Source organism: Lepeophtheirus salmonis, chromosome 9 (genome assembly GCF_016086655.4).
Source record: "Lepeophtheirus salmonis chromosome 9, UVic_Lsal_1.4, whole genome shotgun sequence".
In the NCBI taxonomy this organism is placed as follows: Eukaryota; Metazoa; Arthropoda; class Copepoda; order Siphonostomatoida; family Caligidae; genus Lepeophtheirus; species Lepeophtheirus salmonis.
In genome coordinates this window covers 28775351-28799411 of record NC_052139.2, presented here as the reverse complement: position 1 = coordinate 28799411, position 24061 = coordinate 28775351, and the positions used below count along the sequence as shown (strand labels likewise).

The 24061-nt window shown below is 34.0% G+C and overlaps 2 protein-coding genes, 1 long non-coding RNA gene and 1 pseudogene across 4 annotated transcripts in view; 2 read left to right on the top strand and 2 right to left on the bottom strand.

Annotated features, from left to right (window-relative positions):
- Positions 1-5213: 5213 nt before the first annotated feature.
- LOC121123981 (salivary peroxidase/catechol oxidase-like) lies at positions 5214-9316 on the bottom strand. Its single transcript, XM_040719069.2, is given in 10 exon segments — positions 5214-5578; positions 5630-5753; positions 5756-5845; positions 5910-6077; positions 6137-6568; positions 7346-7547; positions 7603-7742; positions 7799-8011; positions 8073-8295; positions 8363-9316. Coding segments are annotated over 10 exon segments (2682 nt in total). The 5' UTR covers positions 9200-9316; the 3' UTR covers positions 5214-5325.
- A 3941-nt stretch (positions 9317-13257) lies between these two features.
- Positions 13258-14332, top strand: LOC121124790 (N-alpha-acetyltransferase 60-like; annotated as a pseudogene).
- A 1449-nt stretch (positions 14333-15781) lies between these two features.
- On the top strand, positions 15782-16714 carry LOC139906406 (uncharacterized). Its single transcript, XR_011781900.1, has 2 exons — positions 15782-16350; positions 16417-16714. It is a non-coding gene; the product is annotated as an uncharacterized lncRNA (long non-coding RNA).
- Positions 16715-21848: 5134 nt separating this feature from the next.
- Positions 21849-24061, bottom strand: part of LOC121124377 (potassium voltage-gated channel protein Shab) — a 135810-nt gene continuing 133597 nt past the window's right edge. Inside the window, exon 7 of one of the 2 annotated variants that reach the window (XM_040719530.2) lies at positions 21849-22020. In XM_040719530.2, coding sequence (XP_040575464.1) covers positions 21958-22020 — 63 coding nt within the window. In that variant the 3' untranslated portion in view covers positions 21849-21957. The remainder of the gene's footprint in view (positions 22021-24061) is intronic. The other variant, XM_071891151.1, reaches the window with a different exon arrangement.

Below are 24061 nucleotides of genomic sequence, written 5' to 3'. Positions count from 1 at the left end.
AAATCCTTTATTTAGTATGTTACATAATTATATTCTTGATAAGTGACATGATATTAGTTTACCCATACTTAATATTATCCTATCCTACATATTATTAAATAATATATGTGTGTGTCTGATGTCCGTCCCGTTTAGAAAAATAAAGATGAAAACCAGGGGCGTCCGTATGGGTGGTCAATTATATGTTGTATTTTCAAGAATGTCAAAAGGGGTGCAGATTTGATTATATATACATCAAAGAGACATAAAACAACAGAAAATGTTGAATACCTTTTATTTAATTATAGTTAAATCGTTTGAGTTTGGAATTTTATTATATACAAACTAAATATAAATGAAATCCTTTTAATTTTTCATTGGCTATCTTTAAAATAGCGTGGTTTTGCTAGTTTAAATAGATATTATTATGTATGTATTATCTGGGCTCCGACAGCTGGGCCCTGCTGTTGTTGGCATTATTATATATATAACTTTTGATGGAAAAAAAATTGTCAAATTATAAATGCTCTATGACAATTGGAATCTGTCAAGTGAAGAAATTTTTACAGTATACCTAAAAGTAACAAAGCAGGTGGAAAAAGAGTATGTATTACCTTAGTTTACAACAGATAATTTCTCTTTCTATCTCGATATCATCATTTTATTGTTGTTGATGTAGTCATTTACGTAATTCTCATAATCAATGTTAATTCAATTCTCCGTTTTTCCGTTAGGACAATAATTATTTTTATGTTTATTTTCAAAGGGACAACACATCTGGTATAAAAAGAATGGAGATACGGGGAACCGATCCTATTTTATACAAAAATTAAGGTATTACCAAAAAATACAAAAAAACTCAGAGTTAGCCACCAGATATAACCAAGGTTGATAATTTGGCAAGGATACAAAAGCGTGCAAAGAGAAGGGAAGAAATATTGTGGTGTCATTGATTAAATAACATACATCTTCTTCTATTAATCAAGAACCTTTATTATTCGATATTAATATAATATTAGATACTGATAGTCGATAGAGAACTGAATAAAATGCCTAAAATAACGTCGCCTTCTGTCTGGATTTCTGAAAATGGAGGCCCAGGAATTTGGAAAATACTTACCGGATGAGAAACAGATGGTTTGTCGGATTTGTCGATATAAATGTGCCTTTAGTCCCCTGTCTAGCATTACACGCCACTTATTATCCTCATCTCATAACAAGAGCATGGATATTCATCTAAAAAATCAAATTAATTATTAATACATCAAGTCAGACTTTCACTCTGATCTCATAAAGATTCTTATTGCACAAAATATACCCTTATTCATTGCTAATCATCCTACGTTCAAAAAATTTATGGAGAAATACATGGGTAAACCATCTTGAGGAACCATCATTAAATTAATGGAAGATGTTGGTAATTATATCATCTCCAAAATCAAAGGAAAAGTCGATTATTTAAAGGTAAGAGTAAGTATTCATTTGTTTCAAATCTAAATATAAAATGTGTAAACTTCAAAGTCATAAATGTACCCACGTGACCCAGCTCTAGAGATAACTTTATATCCACATTTACGTGGGTTTTTTTTTGGGCTGTACTCCTTCAGTAAGATATGGGCTTTTGTCGGGGTTATTTGTTCATCTATACTTTGGATGCTTTTCTTGGGGCACGCAACTTCAGTTTATCCTGATAGCATCAATAAGAGGCTTAAAGTTTTAAAGTTATTCATGATTTGGGCAGTTACTGTCAAAGATGCTACTCTCGTTGAAGTGTAAATATTTCTTTATTTCAGCGCATTTATTCCGACTCATTGCCTTTCTGATACAATCTATTCCTAAAGACTCTTTCCAATACATTCTGTAACTTGGTAACCGTATAACTGATGTCATCATTCAAACTCCCAAAAATACCTTCATGTCATCTATTGGCTAGTCCAGTGTCTTAGCATCTTTTTGCATACAATATAGTACTGTTTGATACTTAACGTCCTTAATAATTGATTCATCAAATATAAGAATTAAAAAAATGATGGAGGTTTCCCATATACCACGAGTCGTCTACTTCTAACTTATCTTTCCATATAATATCCTCTAATGTTTCTAAATCCATTTCTTGTTTCACTTTTCCTTGAATCGAAATTTTCAGTTTTCCCTGTTCAAATGGATTTTCTACTTCTAGATCGTTTTCGTCCAATTAATTATAGATGTCAAGTCTTCTTCTTCTTCCAAAGCAGTATCATCCCCTTCTTCATTTTCCTCACTATCTACTTAAAATAAATATCCATAATCTGGACACAAAACAAGTCTTAAAATCTCAGATTCAGTCAGTTCTTTTTACGCTCTTTCATACACTTCAAAAAAATATCAATTCTATAAAATTGCAGAGTTAATATTAGTGTGCAATACCGGAAATAAATTAGCACAATCGTCAATAATATGGCGAATGTAGCCATCCGGCAACAGGAAATAAAGAGGAATTATAGTCACGTTATATCAACCGAATAGTAAATATATTAATAACAGTTCAACGGTATCAAATAAAAATAGTATTGTGCACTTAGATTAATGTAATCTTTTTAGATGTTGAAATAGAATGCAGAGTTATGAATGAAAAAAAATGATGAAAAAAACCGACTAATTGCGCCTTTGTCTGACTTACTTAAAATCACCGATTTTAAGATCTTATTTGGATAGGGGGGGGGGTCCAATACATTGAGAGTTTAAAACTATAATCATAATCAACAAAGCCTTTTCAAGATGAAGAAGAAGGTTATGTAAAAAGTTTTGAGCGTTTTTCTGTTCTGTTGATGTATTTAGTGTTACAGTGTTCAAAAATAGAAGTAAAAAAGGAGTTAATTAGATACATACATCTGTATCACTATGACCTGGTGTATAAGGCAGAGCAGGCGGCCAAATTTTATTGTGCTGTTTATGGACCAAAATCAGTATTAAATGCAACAGCAAAGTCGTGGTTCCAACCAATCTGTTCTGGTGATATGGACGTCAAAGATAAGGGATATTCTGGTAGGTCAATGATCGAAAATGTCGATAATACATATAATTAGAATTGTCGAGTTGGACTGTCATGAGAGCACTTATTCCGTTATGCAGGAACTGAAAATTAGCTGGAAAATTGTTTGGACCCATCCAATCGGATAATCCTAAATATGTTAATTTTATTGTTAAAGGAAAGCGAAAAAACGCTCAGAGCATTTGACTTCACCTATTATCAATAGTCCTCAAGATAACCAATAAATTTTATTTACAAATGTTTACCATTTTTTTTTTTCAGACATGATGCATTGGATCCAGCTGATGAGTCTCACTTCCAAGTAGCAGAATGGCATGCCTTCCTCCACTTTCAACATAGGTACAACCATTTGGCAAAAGTAAAACACAAAAAATGATGTTTCCGTCTTCTTATTACAGATTGAACACTTTCTATCCCCCGGACTCGCACTAGATTTTTTGTAAAAAGTCCAGACGTTGCTAGCCAATACCTAAGCCACTTCTGGGGATAAACGCTGAATGGAGTTTCAAAATTGCTGATAGTTCTACTTTTTTTATGTATCTTTCTAGGTCCAGTATATTAATTCTTCTCTGAACTAAAGTGGAGGGTTGTTCCACTGCATTGCGGTTGGGGAAGGCTTCTCTTATTATATTACTGGAGACAGTGTCTAGTGCAATATATTGCGGGAGTTGGAGGCCCTAAACGATTCTTATCCGCTTTTTGGATCCGGAAGAGTGTTTTGGCCCTTAACGAAACTATGAAGTGTTTAAAAACGATACAATTTGACTGACATACGTTATTCCTTGGTGTTTGAAATAATCATAACTACTTCTCAGACGAGTATTTAAGTTGATGGCCTCATCAGGTCCCAAAAGTAGGAGAGCGTAGTCCATAATGGATCTCCGTGATAAACAAATCTATCTTCAGTACTGTTTATATCTATTCACGGCTCTGAAGGCTTCCAGTGGGCCTGTAAAGATCCTCTCATTAAAATTATATTCCGTGGTAATGTGAAATACATACCGAATTCTCTCGGCCGAGAAACTGTTACATTTTCTTAATTTTTTGAGCTATGATAAATTCAACGTCTTCTACATGGGTTCTATGTTTGTCGAGCCGAGTCCCCAACTTTTGATAGGGGAGTTGATGTGATTTCTTGAAGCATATGCACCTGAATGTCCCCATACAAGGTTTTCCCTATTTTTATAAACTTTTTTACACAACACTTGAGAGTATAGTACATATCTCATAAAGAGAAAAACTTTAGAAAGGGTATTTAAGTCACAAGCCTTATTTTTTTTTTGAAGCGCGGGAGGGGGTTCTTTTGTAAAATGGGACAATTATCTCTTATTTTTCCCTTATATATTTTATAAGTATATCTTAAGGTGGTCCTCACATTTGGTAAGTCCAATATTTATAAATATTTTTTCGAATCTTTGTATGGGATCAATAGAAGTCTCAATTGATTGTAGCAGTTCCTCTCTAGTTTCTTTGCATAAAATCGTCGGGTAGTCTGCATTTAAAATACATTTCATCGACGTGTTACATATTTTTATACCCTTCATTCGAGAGTCTAAATATTCCTGGTTTATTGTTGATCTCATCAGGTCATTAGAAGGAAGTGTTGTAAAGGTGTGAATGAATACTATAAACGCTTTTTCAGAGTAGAGCGCTTCGCTGGTTCACGAGTGAATTACCCTGCGTTGAGTATGGAGGTTTCAAAGGAAAAAATTACCATATTTTACCTTTTTACTACCTAAAAGGGAAAAACGAAAGCAAGGAATTTGTGATGTATACAGGCTGATACTCTTTTCGTCTTACGTGTTTGACAACAGTGGTTCCAGCGATACCCCCTCCCCCCGCTGAACACGAACCGTTTGAAGCTGTCGATAGAACAGAACCTGTCAGCATTGGTGAATAGGTGACAAAAAAATATCATCAAGACAAAGCCAAGCCTCACATATCTTTGAGAAGTGAATTGTGAATACCAGAGCTCATTAGCTAATATACATAATTAGGAGACAGTTGTCAAACTCAATATGGCTATAATGGCTCTGATTGGAAAAATGTTGGAGCTTTTCGAGCTGAGCGCGAATATGCTTTAGATGAAGATGTCATAAAAACAGTTTTGTCAAGCATCCAAAAGTAAGATGCTTGAATCAAAACAAGATTAGAAGCCTTTTCAATAGTCATGGAACGTGTTTTTCATCAATGCTTAATTTCATTTTGTTAAAATAGTTTTTTATTAAAAACAGTTGTATAAATCTATAATTCAAAATAAATTTAAAATAATGCACTGAAAGAATTTAAAATAAATGATGTTGAAAAGGTACGACTCATCCTCTGGTTCCACGATCTTCAAACACAGACAACCCAACAAATGGTATTGAAGATGATGAACAGGACGTTAATTTGTTTCGTCTATCCATATTACGGAATGCCCTTGGTTGTATCATCGTAATAGAGTCTGAATTATCACACAATATTCGAGACATTGACACTTTTCTTATTTCATTTAGTTGCTCATTAGTAAAAGCAATATTTTTATCAATACCCAAGTCATAAAAGTACCTGTCTCCAAGTTTTAGCCTAAAAATTGATTATGGATGATTTTTTTTTTTTTTTTTCAATTTTCCTTACCTTGCAAACTGATCACCCAAGATACATTTGAAAACAGGGCCCAAAATGGAGTCCTTATGTCTCTCTTCTGAGAAACCTCCAACGAATAGATCAATGTCGTCTACGTGTTGATATATACGTTTCAGTTTTGAATAGTACTATTGCCCATCACATCTGAAAAGTCCTCAAAAGTTTTGGCCTTGTTGAATTGACAAATCTCTCTATACGCGTTATATCCTAGAAATGTAGGTAGACTTGATTAGTATTTCCCTAAAAAACGAGATTGAAAAAGGATATTAACCTGGAATTCCATGATCACGACTTCTTTGAACATTGATTGCTACGAGATCAAGACCTCCTGTTCCGGGTCTTCCTTCAAATAAATGATCTGTAATTTCTTTCACGAAACTATTGTCCCAAGGGCTTCCTTCTTGACTTACCATTCCTCGAATTAATCCATCAATATCCTCTGATACAATAAAGACAAATATGAAGTAACATAGCAGCTATTAAATATATTGACATTACCTGAAGACTTAATTTGATGAGGCTTAAAAAATAAATCCTTTAGATTCGTGGCTCGAGATCTTGATCTCCCCTGTGAGAAAGTTTTCATACTAAATTTGGATGGAATGAGGCTGTGTCCGAATCGAAAGGCAGCTGTTGCAAATTCATTTGTGATTCTTGAATCGATGTCTAAATATTGAGTTGAATGACCGTTTTGGAGCGGCCAAAGCCCATATGTAGTCATAAACTCATTGCCAAGAATACTGGGTAACCATTCTTTGAGTATAATGTGCTGATACTCTGCCGTAACAATACGACGAGTCTCTTGGAAAAGCTTTTCTTCAGACCATTGAGAATTTAACTTCCCTAGAAATGAGGCAATTCTATTGTGCTCTCGGATCCAAACTGTGTGCATTACTATGAGATTGTGTTGCTCATTAGCTCTGATATCACCTATAAAATAGCTCCTTTATTAAATATTTATATATGATCCCTTCTTCCTATACGGGATGGTCAATTGAAATTTGAACTCTTACTAATTCAATAATTAATTTAGGTTGAGTGATTTAAATTAATTCATATTCCGATATATTAAAGCATAAATAATTAGTAAAAAATAAAAGGGCTGAGCTGGCTAGCTTACGTACAAGTCGAGAAAGACGGGCATAAATGGATATATAAGAGTTAAAGAAAATAGACACCGTCCAATACCCTAAAGATATCTTGTGATTTATTACCAGACTGTCCAGAAAGCTATCAAAAAAGTTGGTGGAAAGAGCCATGAGAGGGGGGAGAGGCTATTTTTGACACCAGCAATAAAAAAAACCATCTCCTCCGTTCCAAGACTCTTTTGAGTTCTTTTGAACTATTTTTGACACTTTCGGGCCTCCTACGGCGCTGAGGCATAACCCATTGACTACAACTTTTGGATGTATGTCGAGGGGAAGGCCTGCAGTGTCTGTCATCTAAACAACAAGGCTCTCAAAACCACTGTCAGCCAGCACTGACAGAGGACTATATCTGCTGTGGGTGATAGACCTTCTGCCACCACCTGGAAGTCATTATTGCCACTAAGGGTGATTAAATTTATGATTTAAAGACCTCAGACACAAATCTATTTATAGTATTAATTTTGATGAAATTCTATTGTTAGTTAATAAATTATAAACTTGTTGAAGTTTAAAATTCAAAGTATTCAGATTTTAATTGACCACTCGGTATGCGATATACCTGCGAAGAAACACGATTTGCAACCCCTGCACATACCGACTCCGGCAGGGGCCGCTGAGCAACTTGGTAAACTACCCTTTTGTGTTCCCGACTGGGTAGAAATTGAGAGTTTGCCCTCTTTAAAGAGTCTTAAATGATCCATTTCTTCCTTTGTTGATCCATAGATATTCGATGCATCCAGCCAATGAGTAATTTGGTTCATCTACATACATAATATAATTAAATCCAAGCCGAAAATAGTATGATGAATAGGTTACCTGTTGTCTAAATTCTAATTCACATTTGAGACCTGGAGCGGATAGAGATCTTGCTAAGCTTAAACAACGCTTCTTTCCTTTCCAAAATGGATCATTTTCACTTATTGGAATAGGAAAACATTTGGAGCCATCAAATGTATCTTTAAAAATAATTGTTCATTATTTTTTCGAATTTAAGGTATGATAATAAAATTACCGGGAAATGATCCTCTGGGGCCACAACAACGAATTCCATGATTCGGTGTATGAGTCAAGTCATGATCTATGAACTGTCCCATTTGCATAACTAAGACTGTAAATTGTGGATCAATATCATCATTAGATTGAGTTAATTGTACACTCAAATCTCTAGCAGAGGGTAGTTCCGTGTTTCGTACCTTGCTTCTACGTGGTAATTGAAGGGATCCCTCTGAGATTTTGGATTGAATATTTTGAACACTTTAATTTTAAAGAAATACAAAAATACTCACCACTATATTCTGGTAAAAGAATTCTCTGATAAGGAGTTTTGGCACGGCCCATATTTGGGTTTTTAAGATTATTGCAAGTTCCATCGGCGGATCTGTATCTTGCATTGGGCTCACACTTTGGAGGAGGACTCCATGGACATAGGTTATTGATTTCATTGCTTGAGTCTATGTCAAAAGATCTTAATCCTATTCCAGCTTCAGCATCAGACAAGTTATTATCTTCCTAAAATGAAAAAGTTTTTTAATTAATTAATGTAGACAAGTTAGAAAGAACCAGACAAAATAAATACCTTGACTTTATTTGCTGTATCAACAAAGTCTACAGCAATATGATCCACCTCTTCAGCTTTTCGATCAACAGGAGCATTGAATCTTAAATGAAATCCTTCTGGATCATCTACCAACTCATCATCATCCGTTCCAGTGGGCTCATCCCCAAAAATGATTCCCTCGATATCAGATACCTCTGGAGATTGTTCAGGGAAGTCTTGAGAAGAAACTGGCCCAAATCTAAGACCAATGGCATTATCCACATCCTCTAAAGACACTTTTAATGAAGGTAATTTGAGTGGTGGATTTTGAGCCTCAGAATTAAGGACAATGGATAGACGAGTGTCATCCGTTCTAATTGGTGTATCTATACAGCAAAGACCATCTCCACCATTCGGAAGAGTACATTCATTCAGATTTTCTTCTTTGAAGGAAAGAGTAGTACAGAGTGCAAGAGGAAGACATTCTCCATTGGCATTGGTTCCATCAGTCAGAGTCGCCTCACAAGGTTCAAAGAAGGAAGGGATATCATCGTTTTCTTCAAAGACAACTCTAGAGTCGTCTGGACAGTCCAATGAACAATGCCCCCAAAAACCTTTCCCTCCAATATGTGTGCCATTTGGATATGTTCGACTGGAGCACCAAGGAAGGGACTCTGGATCATTTATCACTGTGCATCCTTTGTAAGTTTTGCCGCCATACTCAAACGGAAAAACGCAGGGAATACCATCCGTTGTTTTGCATTCTTCTACTCTGCCACTCCTTGCCTTGTTGCTAAAAACAACATTTCCATATACGGAGTTACTATCAAAGGCCTTAGTAGTGAGCGTTAGTAAATAGATGAAAACGGTTTTCATAATAAGTTAAATTCCTATTTTTTGTGCTTTGATCATGACACTTTGAGCAACTCAATTAAACTGAGAATCATGACAATTCTTGTTATTATGTTTGTTATGTTTATTTAGATATGGGGGGAACTGGTTTGTAATTAATGGACGGAGCAATTTTCATAAAGACATGCTCCTCTTCGAGGAATTTGCCCATGTTGATAATAGGACGATAAAATGAACGACGCACCTTCACTGTTTTTATGAGAGGTAAAACATTTTAGACGCGCATATTTTCTGTGGTAGTTCCTTCTCTACTAAGAGGGGAATAAAATATCAAAAATCCCCATTTCGAACTCCAATAGCATGGGATTTTTGAGATATAGAAAAAAGTAAAAAAAAAAAAACATTTTGAAATTCTTTAGAAAAAGGTAAATGACTCAATAAAGAAACAACATTTAACATAGACGTGAAAATATATTATAGGTAATAAAGATTCACTAAGCTAGATGTCAACAACATTAAATTGTATTTCTTTGTAACGAAGAGAAAAAAATAATATATAAACAGAGGCGTCCCCGGGATTATATTGGGCAGGGGGTTGGTTTTTGTAAAAAAAAAAAAAATCCAAAAATTAATGCTTATCGAAGATAATTTCAAAAATTCAAATTCAAATATTAAGTTTCTTGAAAAAAAATTCAAGTACTGAATTTTTTGGAAAAAAAAAAAATAAATTAATAAAAATCTATAGCTATGTATTCTCAAAAAATTATATTTATTGAATTTTTTTTTTTTTAAATCGATAGATTTAAAAAAGAAGTTTCAAGTATTAAATTTTTGCCAAAATTTCAAAAGCCTACAGCTGTTTACAAGAAAATACATTTTTATGAAAAATATTAAATTTTCTGGTAAAAAAAATTTAAAAAAATCAATTAATTTTTATTTACGAAAAAATAAATGTTTTAAATTCTTCTCCAAAAACTTTTATTTTCCATAAATAAATTTTGATTTAAAAAAAAAAATTTAATACTTGAAAATTAAATTAATTATATATTTCCAAAAAAAAATGTTATTTAAAATTGTTTTCCAAATATTTTTATTTTCTATTAATAGAAAGAGTTGGGAATTTTTTCGTAAATAAAAATTAAATCAAGTTTCAAATATTTGATATTTTTTTAATAAAATATTAAATTTTCTAGAAAAAAGAAAAAAATCCTTAGAATCCTAAGAGTTAAATTATGAGCTATATTTGTTATTCGCCCTAGCATTAAAATCTGAACACTTTAAATTTTAAACTTTAATAAGATATAATTCATTAATTAACAATGTAATTTTAAGTAAATTAATACTTTAAATAGATGTGTTCTCATCTCTTAATCATTAATGTAGCCACCATTAGCGTGAATGACGACTTCCAGAAGGCAGCAGAAGGCCTGTCACCCTCTACAGATGTAGGCTTCTCTCCTTTATTACAATGCTGGCCTTGGTATTTGGATGACGGACACTTCAGGCCTTCTCATCACATGCACTCAAAAGGTGTAGTCGAGAGGATTGGCATTAGGGCTGTAGAGGGCCAAAAGTTCAAAGACCAATTCAAAAGAGTTTTGCAATGGAGGCGATGGATGTCTTTCAATGCTTGTGTCAAAAGTGGCTTCTTCACCCTCAGCAAGCTCTTTCCGCCACTTTTTTGATTGCTGTTATGAGTAGGTTTTTGTATTAATGAGAAGACAGATGTTCTTGTAAAAGTGTTTTACTCCTCAACGCATTTCATCATCTCATCCCTCCCGGTCATCCTGGATTCATTGGTTTAAACAATTGGAACCTCGTCACTTTCGTCAAGACGCAACATTGGCGACGAGGATGGGATCAGGATCACCTGACCTCCCTGCTGTGGGATCGTCGGCGAAGCTAGCCCTGTTGGAGTTGGGTAGCCCTTTTTCGTCGATAGGGAGAACGCTTGTTCGTCTGCGGAAGGCGGAGTAATATGGACTGTGCCTATGTTTGGGCCTCGTGGAGGAAGGAAGGGAACCCTGGTCACTTACAAGAAGTGAAGTGTGTGTCCGGGTCAGGGACCACATAATTAAAAGTGAATTTAGTCCTACGCGATTTTGGTTCTCTGCCGTTCCTACTCTCCCGTTCACATCATTGGTTAATGGATGTGCAACGGTCTCTCCTCTGGATCATCCCGAGTTGGATGAGGGTACATCGAGCAAGATGTCTCCCAGGGATGAGCAGGGTGCTCGGGTCCTTAAAACCTCGATAAGGGTGAATGTTATTTCTCCCAGGGACGAGCAGGGTGCTCGGGTCCTTAAAACCTCTATGAGGAGTATTGTCCTCCTTTCTCCGGTGCGTGTGCTGAGAGCATGGCACGTTTATGGAGATAAAATTTTGCTGTGCAAGAAAGAATGGTTTGTCCGCGCCTGGACATGGATGGAGCGGATCTATAGGCTGCTGTTCATGGAGAGGAACCTTTGTAAGCACCGCCACGGATTTGGTGCTTGGGGGAGGGGGTGATGTTATGTATTTCATATTTCCTTTCTTGTTCTTATTTTCTTGTATGTTCTTTAGTGTATTAAAGTACTGTGTTTTACGTATTATTTTACGTCTCTTATTTTGTAAATAAATTAGAATATGGTTTTGTATTATAAAGAATACATCTGATCTTATAAACAGTGTAGTCTTATTCCTCCACGCCATTTCTTCTTCTCATTTGTCTCTCGGTCATCCTGGATCTCTCCACCTTATAAATAAGTTTGTGTCTCTCCCTTGTCAAGACGCAACAATTGCTATCTGAACAATCTCCTATGAAACCCCGAGATCTCTTGCGTGGGTCCTCATGGACCTGAGAGGATTGGCCCTTCTTCCTCTTCAACTTTTCAGACTTGTTGACGGAGTAGACGTTGGTCCTGGAAACGCCCAACTGCTTGGAGTGCGCGAATAGAAATTCATCGATCATGTTCAAATGCCCTTTTCTCGACTTGTATGTAAGCTAGAGAGATCATTGTTTTTTTTTGTAACTAATTGTGTATGCTTGAATATGTCGAATTCATTTAACCGCCTCAATTGAAATAGTAAGTATTCAGACTTTAATGGACCCCCCGTTATACATTGTTTATGTATGTGTTTTAACTTGTACAAGCTGATCTTTTATTGGGTTGCTGCGTGTGTCTTTATTTTTTGTTCTTCGCCAAGAAATCTATTCTTAGCAGCATCCAAAGAAAAACATATCAACTTATTTGTTACTTAAATTAATAATCAAGTTACTTTTATGTGTGTTTAATGTATGCATCAGGTTGTAATTACAGGGATACTTTATTTATTTAAGTATTATTGTACCTAATAAATTAATTATTGAGTACAATCTCCAACTAAAATGACTGCAGGCTAAATATTATATAATACAAACATTATTTTAAGCTATTTATAAAAAATCAAATGGCAATATTAGTATGTAGCACTCATGTAATAACGTTCATGAAGGAAATGATTTAGGTTATCATGAACAAGGCATGGAATTAGAGGGGCCTTTTATCTTTGCAAAAACCTAATTTGAAACATATGTGTAATTTTGTAGTTCTCATTATGAAAAGTGGGTTGTCATGAGAACTATAATCATATTAGAAGCATTGATTATCTGTACTTATAGAAAATATAGTTTGAGTATGTTTGAGTCTAGGAGGCTGAAATTTTGCATGGATACTTTTTTTTAACTTGATCAGGCTAAGACAGGGTGGCGATGGGAGGGGACTTATTATATACCAAAACACAAAAAGTGTTTTTTGGGAGCTTATGGATAATATATAGGTGTTAAGCCATAAATAAAAAAGGGACTGACGTCTCCAGAAACAATTATATTAAAAAAGACGTTTTCTAAATTTACTTAAAATCAAAAAAGTTATTAAAAAAAAGAAATTGATGAAAATCGCGGTCTCGTTTTATTCCGGTACAACAAAAATGGATTTCCAATGAAATATAGGATTCGTGGAAAAATAAAAATTTGTAGAAATATGTCTGGAAATTACTTTGCATAAAAATTTGAAACATACAACTTGATGTGTCATTGAAATATACTCAATTTTCGGAATAATTTTTTTTTTTCCTTTTTCATCAAACGTTAATTTTCAATTTGTAAGAAGAAATGTAGCAAAAGTAGTTATAATGAATAAAGGAAGAAAATATGTAGTTGTCTTGATATCAGAGTGGAATGAATTCAGTAGCTACTATAAGCGAAACTCTCGTTTATTTAATAGTGCAAAAGTAAAGAGTTGGGACTTGTATATAGTTTGTCCATGTTCTGTGTTCCTATGGAGTGCTCCTCCTCTCCGTTCATCGCAGGTCAAGATGAGTCAAATACCCCTCGTCAACTCACATGAATTCCGTATTCGAATCATTGTCCCTGAAGATCCAATCCCTGTTTAAAGAGTGGGTTCACATCGAGTATCATCACTCCTGGTTTAGAGAAATTGAAACTCATCGATATTATTCCGTCGCGGCTGTTAAAGGAGATGAAATCCTTGGGATCCTCGTTCTGGAAATCAAAGAACCCTCTTCTCTGTCTAAAGAAGATCGTGAAATCCTGTCTACCAGATTGGTTAAAGACAAAATAGGATATATTATCTCACTAGGAGTAGCTGAAAACTATCGTGGTGTGGCTTTTGCCTCCTTTCTTCTCGATAATCTTATGAGATCCGTTCATTCCGATATATCCGAAAAAGGGTTCTATCTCCACGTCCTATCCGCCAACTTCCAACCCATTCCCTTCTATGACAAAAAAAGGGGTTCGACCTCATCTCTTTTTGTTTTATTACTATGCCATCAAAGGGAAACGAAAAGATGGATTCACATATGTATTTGTCATCAATGGCGCCCATCCCCTTTGGACTCTCTTTGATTATGCAACGTCATTCTGCTCCTTTGTCATTCAATATGACTCATTACTTTTAAGTCCATGGAACGTCATTAAAAAAATAAAGACTGGATAGCTTGGACTACAACACGGATTGCAGCAAATCACTCGTGGTACTACAGCCGTGTTTTCGTAAATTCGAACGTTTTATTTGGTTTACCATTGCATTTCTCTCTTATACATACAATCATATTACATAAAAATGGCGCAAAACAATGAATTGTTTTGCAAAAAAAATCAATTTATTACATAATTTTTTGTAAAAATGATTTTTTTGACAACCTTTAATCTCCATCTTTTGCAAGTACGAACAATATATTTGCAGGTTTGTGATTCTCTTTACAATGACAATAATTGTGTTTCACTACGTTTTTTACAAAATGTGGCAACTCAGCTTTTTGGAATTTTATTTGCGAATTTCGATTTGGCAATGTTTTGATAACAATAAAAAATGTACCTAGGATGTTAACAAATTTTTCATGTTTATATATTATTTGTTATTTATAAGACAATTTTACTTTCAAATTAATAATAATACATTTTTATAGGTTTTATTATCATTTTAAACGTTAAGAAGAAGAAACATTGACTATGATCAATGCAATTTCCCACACCCGGCCTTGGCTCGAGCAAGGCCGGGTAAGCCTTTTCTAGTTATATTATAATTCATAAAAAATGTGCACATAGAGCTGACTATGATTTCTATAATAATATGAATCCTTTTAAAGTTAACAAAGAATGAACAGACGGTAGAAGATAAATCCTTTTCCTAAAACCAAATGGAGTTATGTATCAAAAGTCAAAAAAGTTCAAAAGTTATAGTAGATTATGCATTTATTTCGTTCTGTGTTACCTTGACCTTCAAAATTTAAATACCCTCTTTCTGTGACGATATATAATCTTTTTACCAAGTTATCGGGTAGTCTATTGAAATTTGAGCATTTACTAATTCAATAATTAATTACGGTTGAGGGATTGAAATTAATTCATATACTGATATATTAAACTATAAACAAATAGTCATAAAAAAAAACAAACCTGAGCTCTGACGTACAATTCGAGAAAATGACACTTGAACGGGATTGAGCAATTTCCATTCGGGCAATCCAAGTAGTTGGGGTTACCAGGACCAATGTCTACGCAGTCAGGGAGTCTGAAAAGTTGGAGAGGAAGAAAGACTCGTTCAAAAAGCCCAAACTGGAACCAGATGAGCGAAAGAAACAAGACTTGGCCAATCCCTTCAAATTGTCCTCCACAGACCTGATGCCAACACCTTTGACTACACTTTTTGGTTTGTTTCGAGGGGAAGCCCTACAGTGTCTCTCATCCAAACAAGGAGACCCTCAAAGCTACTGACCTCCAGCAAGGGGGCGCCATTATAGAGGACTACATCCGCAGACGATGCCTTCTACTACTGCCTAGAAGCCATCATGGGCGCTAAGGCTGACTTTATTAATGATTAAGAGAGCACAGGCCCACATCTATTTAATATAGTATTAATTTTGTTGAAATTCTATTGTTTGTTAATAAATTATATCTTGTTGAATGTTTAAATTCAAAGTGTTCAAAGGATTTTGACTGCTTTTATTTACTAAGCTCCACCACCATCCATAATGAAAACCTATAGTCTCTCGCCACATAAAACAGAACCCAAAACGCTTAAAATACTTTTGGCTTCAATATTTGTAAATTATTCTATTGTCAAACTTTGTCAAATCTTCTAAATTTATTACCTCAGTGGAACTGATCAACAGCTCAGTGATAGATTGTAGTTTCCTCTTAGACAAGAAGATAGTCATTTCTTACAAGCTCAATCTTCTATCTTAATCTTTGATAACACTGATTTTCTTTGGGACTCCATCGATTTTTGTGATGGCGTAGCGTGAGTTAATACATAGTTTAAAGTTCCATGAATTTTACAAGATTTGGATGATTATCAATACGGAGTGGGAAATTGCAGGAGACATGATTCTTTTTCATATCCGATATCAAATTAATATTTATACATATAACAATGATGCATAAAGGAAATATCAATGTTATATTTCTTTGATCTTGTTAGATGTATAATATTTTATTTAAAAAAAAGTTAGAATTATTTATAAGGAAGACATATTGTATGTACAATATGTCTTTGAATTATTTTTTCATCTCTGCTGATGTGCATATTCAAGCAAAGGGTTACCCAGCGTTGCTTGGGGCAAGGAAGAGTGGAGAATTACATTGCCATGGGTCAATGTTATTTCTTCTTAACATTTAGATCCCTTCGGTGCAGGTAAATATCATAATATTTTGTATACAAAATGTTCTCATTCACAAGCAAAAATACGTCGAGAAACAGATGGACAGGTCTTGACAATGAAGGCCGTGTCTATGACCTACCACGCTACCATGATGATAGCTCGGAGAAAATCCAAATTTGGATGAGAGGTGCAGCAGACATTCTTCTCCAAGACACCCTAAACTGCAAAGTCCAGGGGATGGAGGCCTGGGCTGGTAGAGAAGATATTTTTTTGCACTAATTTTGCAATTTAATTTTTAGTTGTCTGGGTAGTGAAAAATATATTTTTTTTGAAGCAAAATTTTATCTCTAACCAGTTATCAGATTAAAAAAATAAAAGCAGATTCTGAAAGCCTAATCGATTCAAATTTATTTTATTCAATAAAATTATCTCCATTTTAAAGTCTATATAAAAGGTTGGAAGCACTAGCAGACCTTTGCCACCTATTTCCTTGGCAAATCCTGGAATTCCTTCAAGAACCGACTTATACGTTCGTCTTTAGACTTACCAGGGGTTCGATTGATTTGTCGCTCAATCACACACCACATAAAAATCCATTAGTTTCAGATCTGTTAAAAGGCATAAGGTCCGGCGAGATCAAGTCGTCAAAATTGTCTAGGAGCCATTTCAGACTTTTTTCGTGGTATGGCAGCCAATCAAGCCTGCAGCCACATGTCAGGCCTCCCAATGGCAACCATGTCAATCCAGGGCTTCATCTTGGGTTCTCAGAGTTTGAAAATGGTTTATCTTGTCCCTCCCTGCATGGATTCCAAGGTGGGCTCCGTGCCTTTTCTAAATATTTGTGACAATGTTTCGTCGTTTGATTTCATTTAATTTTCAACTGGTGTCAGCTGCTCAAGTGTCTGCATTTGTCCAAGAGAGCACCAAACTGGCGGTATGGATACCTAATGCACACGATATATTACTTTTTTTTTTGCAAGTTATCCGTTTGGCAAAGGGTTTATTCGGCAAAATGACAAACCGCAAAGTGTCCAAGAACCCTACAAAACATACTTATTGATATGGTCGTTGGTATTGAAGAAATCATAGAATTGGAATGAATTGGGTTAAGGCTATCCTCTTTTAGAATATAATATATTATATCATATTGTCATTTTATTAAATATAGAAATTAAATTGTACATTTGTACATATTATTTATTTTTTAGTTATTATCAAGGAAATTGACAAAAAAATACATAGTTTATTTGTGTCAAGACCATTTCCTTCATGTCATGTACAATTTATTAGTTTATTGAATAAATAATATGTACTGCGTGGTCATTGAAATCTGAACACTTACAAATTCAATAATAAATTAAGGTTCCGTCGTTAAAATTGATTCATATTTCGATATATTAAAGCATTAACAATTACAAAACAAAACAAATATGAAAATCTTCCTTAAAAATTGAGAAAACTCCCTGTAAATACATTCTTTTTTGCTGAGAACAATTAAAGAGATAACTTTGGCTTGGTTACAAATCTCTCAAATCATTTTTATGATTTAAAAAAATTGATATTTAAGTCTAAATTTAGCATTTTTAAGTAACTTAAATTGATCAAAATGTGAGACTATGAGTCGAAAGATGTACATTATGAGGGGCATCCGCAGGATTAAATATATACTTTTTTTTTTTTTTGGGGGGGGGCCTAGTTTTTGTATTTTTTTTTAAACCAAAATCAATAAATTAAAATTTTTTGGAATTTTTTTTTTTTAAAAATTGAAAAAAGTATATCTGGGGAAGGGTTACAGCCCCTCCAACCTACCCCTGCAGACGCCCCTTCTTTTTATATTTTTTTGGTTTATCAGTTGATAGAGGTTCTCGGTTCTTATTTTGGAGCAAGGACAGGGGTCCAGTCCATTCCATTTTCTCTTGTCGGTTTCTAAAGAAAAGAAAATCAATACCTCGTGATGTTATTGTGGGAACTTTTCCTCTTTTGTATTATTCTTTATAAAGAATAAATTATAATAGGTTCCTTAAAAAGTTTTATTCACTTTATTTCTATACTTTATAAGAAGTGTTGCAATTTAGGGGGGATTGCTCGGTTCAGTTAGTTAACTTGTTGCCAACGAAAATCCAGCTTCATAGTACCCTTCTTGTAGAAGCATTTCCCCTATTGACAAAACACTCCGAAAACACATTAGGACAGGCCTCTACTGAGGCCAAATTCGTACTACCAAGTGCATTGGCCATATACAGGAATAGGAGGTTATTCCTTTGTCCCAGGTCCAGACTGTAGGCTGGAACTTCCCATCAGAGCTCCTAGGGCTACTGGCGTGTAATAAAAGATGTGTGCAAACTGGCGTTATGCTGATGATCTATTGTTGTCTTCTAGTTGCAATGATGACCACTTCTGTTCGGTTACTAGTTTCAAAAGGTTGAGTTCTTCACAGCAAAGGTCAAAATTGAGTGAAAAAAATTGTTTGAACCACTGTTGTGTAACACGAACCGAGAGAGTATTGGCCCCGTATACATTACTAATTTTCTGGCTTGTAAATGTAAAATATGGTGAATTGTTTCATTTAAGACTTACATACGTGATCCACGATAATTCACGACAATGAGAAAATCAGGGGCAGAAGTGGAAAATCTTGCCCTGACGGAAGGCTAACTGTCCTGAGAACAACTATATGTGAACCCAGGCCGATGCCCCCAGCCATACAGTATTGAAGACACAAAACTTCAGCAAGGATCACTTTACTGACTTCTGGGACAAAACATTCTGGTCCCCTTCCAGTCCTGATCTCAATCCCCTTGACAAGAGTGTGTGGAGAGCAAGCTTGGGAAGACATCACAGAGAAATATGCAGGAGCTCAAGGCTAGTGCCAGGAAGCAATGGGTTAACATGTCCGCCAAATATATTGTGCTAACCTGCTCCAAGTTCCGACCTTGCGTGGAGGCATTGATAGAGGCTGGAGGCGGCCATATTTAATCATTCTTGCCAAGATTGACTGCTGAAAGTTTTTCAATGACATTTTTCATTATATTATACTTTTCTTACAAAAAATGTTTTATAATAAAAGGTTTTGGTTTTCTTTTTGATTTCAGAAAATTTCATTGTCGAACCCTGTATATGGAATTCAAAGATATAATTCCTATAAAGTTTTTTTATACTTACACAGTACTACTCCATCTAACTAATTAAAGGAAAATTGAATAAAAATATTTATATAAATATTTGATGTATATCATTATAAAACACTTTATATGGTTGTTGCTTTCAAATTGGAAAAATGATGAATTAATTCTCACCATGTAATGAATTTGAACCTGTCACAAAATTGGTGATAAAATGAGTGTAATCAGAAAAAAAGGCAACAATTGGAATAGAAGAGAGGCTAATCACTTTTCGTTATTAATCATCATTACACATGCCAGATTACTCATGTTAGAAAAGACACAAGGATTTGTGAACAAGTATTGTATGAGGCATGAATGATATGAATTCCATCATTATATGAACAGCAAACAAACAACATCAAATAATCAATTCAAAAACAACATTCATTTCATCCAAAAAAAACAACAACAACGACCCATAAACCTCATTTACTTGTATTTTTAGACAAAAATATTTTGATAGAAAATGGCTATAGGGCAAAATGCCATTAGACCAAATTGTTTATGGCAAAAGTCCATATAATATCTATATAATATGCACGGTCGTTCGGGTAAATCTGGACCACTTTTTACTACATCCTGAATAATAAGATAGAATTTAAACGGATTATTTTAATTTAGCGGCCTGTGAAGGCAATTCCTGGTACTCCGATGAACGTTCTTTCCAAAAAGTACCAAATAAGCCGTGCAACAGTCCCAGGGCGATAAAACCTGAACTGTATAAATGATCTACAATATATGCCTCTTAAATGTATAATTTAGATATAGCATATAGGATGAAAAGTCTCGACCTTCACACATAGATAGTACTTTAAAAAACAACAACAATTCAACGTTGGTTTGCTGACGTCAAACATCGTGGTATACACACCCATGATACATAATTCAGTTTGTGTTGAAACGAGGCAATAGCAGTAGATGACATCAAAAAATATCCACAAAATGATTGGAGTTAGCTGTCATTATAAGGATATTGTTAAAAAGACTTGTTATTGCATCCACATTTGCCCCCCAAAAAAAAAAAAAAAGCTTTGTTCAATGTGGGTTTGCATTTGCTTACTGTTGACCAAAAAAAACAAGGCATTTTTAAACGTAACAAACAATAATTTTTGATTCAGTATGTTACAATGGAGTATACATGGATCCATCTCTTCACTCCAGAATCAAAACGGTCATCGTCGAATTGAAACTCGTCAAAAGCAATGAAATAAGTTGGAAAGAATATGACTTTGGTATTTTGAATGTGTAATGTGGCATAATACTCATAGACTACTTTGAGGAGGGAAATACCATCAACATTGAATATTATATAACGTTATTAGAGAGTTTAGAGGACAAAATTACGGACAAACGGCTCCATTTGAAGAAGAAAATAATTCCCTTCTACCAAGATAACCCAACGTGTCACAAGTCAATCAAAACAATGGTAATACTTCATGAATTGAACTTCAAATTTCTTCCACTGGCTATTTGCAGACCTAACAAAGTGCTTGTCAATAAGAAATTCAATCAAAGTGAGGTCTATTTTGAGATAAAAGAGTTTTATCAAAGTAGCACTCAAATATTGCAGCGACGCTGAAATGGTTGTCTTGCTCTTGATTGAGATTATATTCAAGAATAAAGACTATTTTGAACAAAAAAACCCTCTGTTTTCGTTGTTCAACCCTGGACTTTTTAATTCATATGTTAAATTAAATAAATATATATCTGTTATAATTATTAAAATATAATATATTTATTTGTAAAATTCTAATCATACTATTTATTTATAAATTAATATAATTTAGTCAGTTCAGTATGTACACATAAATGATTGGAACATGAGCTTTGTTTACTTATATTTTATAAAAACAGAGGGTCCTGTAGTAAAATAATACATTAAAAAAAAAAAAAAATACTTGAATAGGACAGATAGAGTTGCACTGATTAAGAATTAGTAAGCTTTTACAATTACTCCAACTAACCTGATAATCTTGTGTAAAGTCCATATACATAAAGTATACTTATTTCTCTAGGAATCACCTGGGTGCGAACATACGCACACTGAGTTCAAGAGAATTATTTCTTTCGAGCTCATTGTCTATGAGCTACGGCAATTCTATTCTGATATTAGGTTGTTTAGAAAACAGAGATTGGTGCCGTCGTGCGGCAAAATTATACAATTTCCTTATTTGATAATATATATTTATTATTTATAAATTCAAGTTTAATAAAGGAACACCATTCTAAATATATTTATAGCGCCCCGAAATAAGTATTGTTACACCACCCTGGCGGATACATATCCTTTATAGATTGCTCATATCCCACTCCCCAGAAAATATTAAAACATATATAATTCATGCCTAGAAAAGAATAATATTTACATAAATTGATACATTAGCTAAAAGTTGATTTTTAATCTTTTTTTGCTTGCAATAGAACAACTATATTTCAAGGTTGAGAGAGATGAGGAAAAGTTTGTTTATGTTCCTTTTAGCAAGTCCCATAGCAAATTGTGAAGATGTTCTTTCCAGTGTCAGAAAATGTAAAGGTAACCTGGAATGAGACAAAGAAAAAAGGAGGGAAATTAAACACAATAAACTAATCTAGGTTGTTAAAAGGAATTATTAATTATTTTGCTACGAAGTTAAAAATGGTTAGGGGTTTGCCACTGAATGTTAGTTATTCACAAGGATTATGGCAAAAGTTACAGTTCAATTTTGACCAAACTTGGTACGCAGTTTATATATGATCACAGGAAGAGACCCTTAAATATTGAAAATGCATAATCAACCATACCTTTGGATGTATTAAGGTACATAGCTCAATTTGATTTGAGGCAGAGGTTTTGTGCTGTACCAATTGCCTATCCTAGTAATTAATATTTTTTGCCGTTGTATTCAGAAGGGACAAAAAATTATTCTTAAAATTTTTTAGAATGATATTATTCATCCATGTTAGGGAGATATTTAAAAAAAGGAGATGAATAAGTTTAGTGCTGTGAGTTTCCTATAGCTCGATTTGACATTTATATATTGAAATAAAAAGAGTGGAACAAGAGGGTATTACTGAATACATGTATTTGTTAATGTCAGCTGTCTGTTATATGATTGTAAAAGAGGATAACTTTTTATATTTGAAGTAGCATTAATGTAGTGAAATTATCATAATTATAAAGGATATTCAGATATATTTATTTTGTATGCATTTATGAAGCAATTTACACCAAAGATAGGTGATAATGCTTACTTCATAGTGGATGTTAACACACCCACGACCTATTAAATAATACACAAACAAAAAAAGAAAAACACCTCTCGAGTACAATTTTTTTTCATTCCTGATTTTTAATTTTTACATACTCTACTGATAGCCTATCACCTTTGGCTGCTCAACAAACTAATGGGCAATATATAATGTTCCTTCTTTTACAGATGTAAGATTATAACCTTATTACATCACAAAATCGGGGCTTGCTTTTTCAATCTTTTTTTCCTTTTATAAAAACAACGTACTTTGTCTCTAAGTATCTTGGATAACACTAATCGAGGATATTTCTACTATTTTTTGCTCTTTGCTTAACTAGGTGTGTCTCTGATTGTTTTTACTTCGAGAGCCATCAACACGATCTTTATTGCCTGACATGTTTGTTTATGGGGAATAAAATGTGCATTTTTGAAAATCTACTTTATTTTGTAATATTTTTCGCCTTAATCAAATAAAAAAATAAAATTCAAAAGTATAAGGTATATATAGATTGTACATATAAGTATTTGCGGATGGGCACTTGGTATAGGACAGAGTTCGGCCTATTTTTTCCATCTAAAAACTAACATTGATATAAGCTAAGCACGTACATATATCATATATATAGTTATTGTCGATTATTTGCTGTTAAAGTTTTGTGTGACCTTAATCAATTGCTGACCTTGCTATCAGCAAGTCCAAAACGTTGGGGAGGAAGAAGAACTTTGTCAAAAAGGCCAAACTGGACCTGGAGAAATGAAAGAAACCAGCAGAGGGCAATCTTCTCAAGTCCATGATGGGTCATGCTAGAGAGCTCGGGGTTTTACGCCAGACAGTCCAGAGAACTATCAAAAAGGAGTGTGAAAAGAACCTCTTGCGAAAGCCCACTTTTAACACAAGCAATGAAAGAAACCCATCTCCTACGTTGCAAAACTCTTTTAAATGAGTCTTTTGAATACTTTGTAGTTCTTTTTTTGACAGTTTCAGCCTCCCAACAGCCCTTATGCCCACCCCGGATAAAACAAATAAATTCTTCATTTTGATCACCATGCTTTCGTATTTATGTCCTAAAAGTTATTCTTTGCACAAAAATATAAGTTTTTGTGCAATTTAGTAGAGCGGTGTTTTTTTTATTATCTTTTTCAAATTTTAATTACGATGAGTTTAAAAAAGTGATCAAGTTTCATGAAAATAAACTATTCAAAATTACAATTTTCTTACAGTGTAATCTGTAGACAACACATCTGATTCAAAGTCTGAGAGTAGACAAAAGATTTTGGTTTTTTTTTTGTCAATAAGGATTAATATACAGGAATAACTAACTATTTTTTATTCTAGTAATGATAGATAT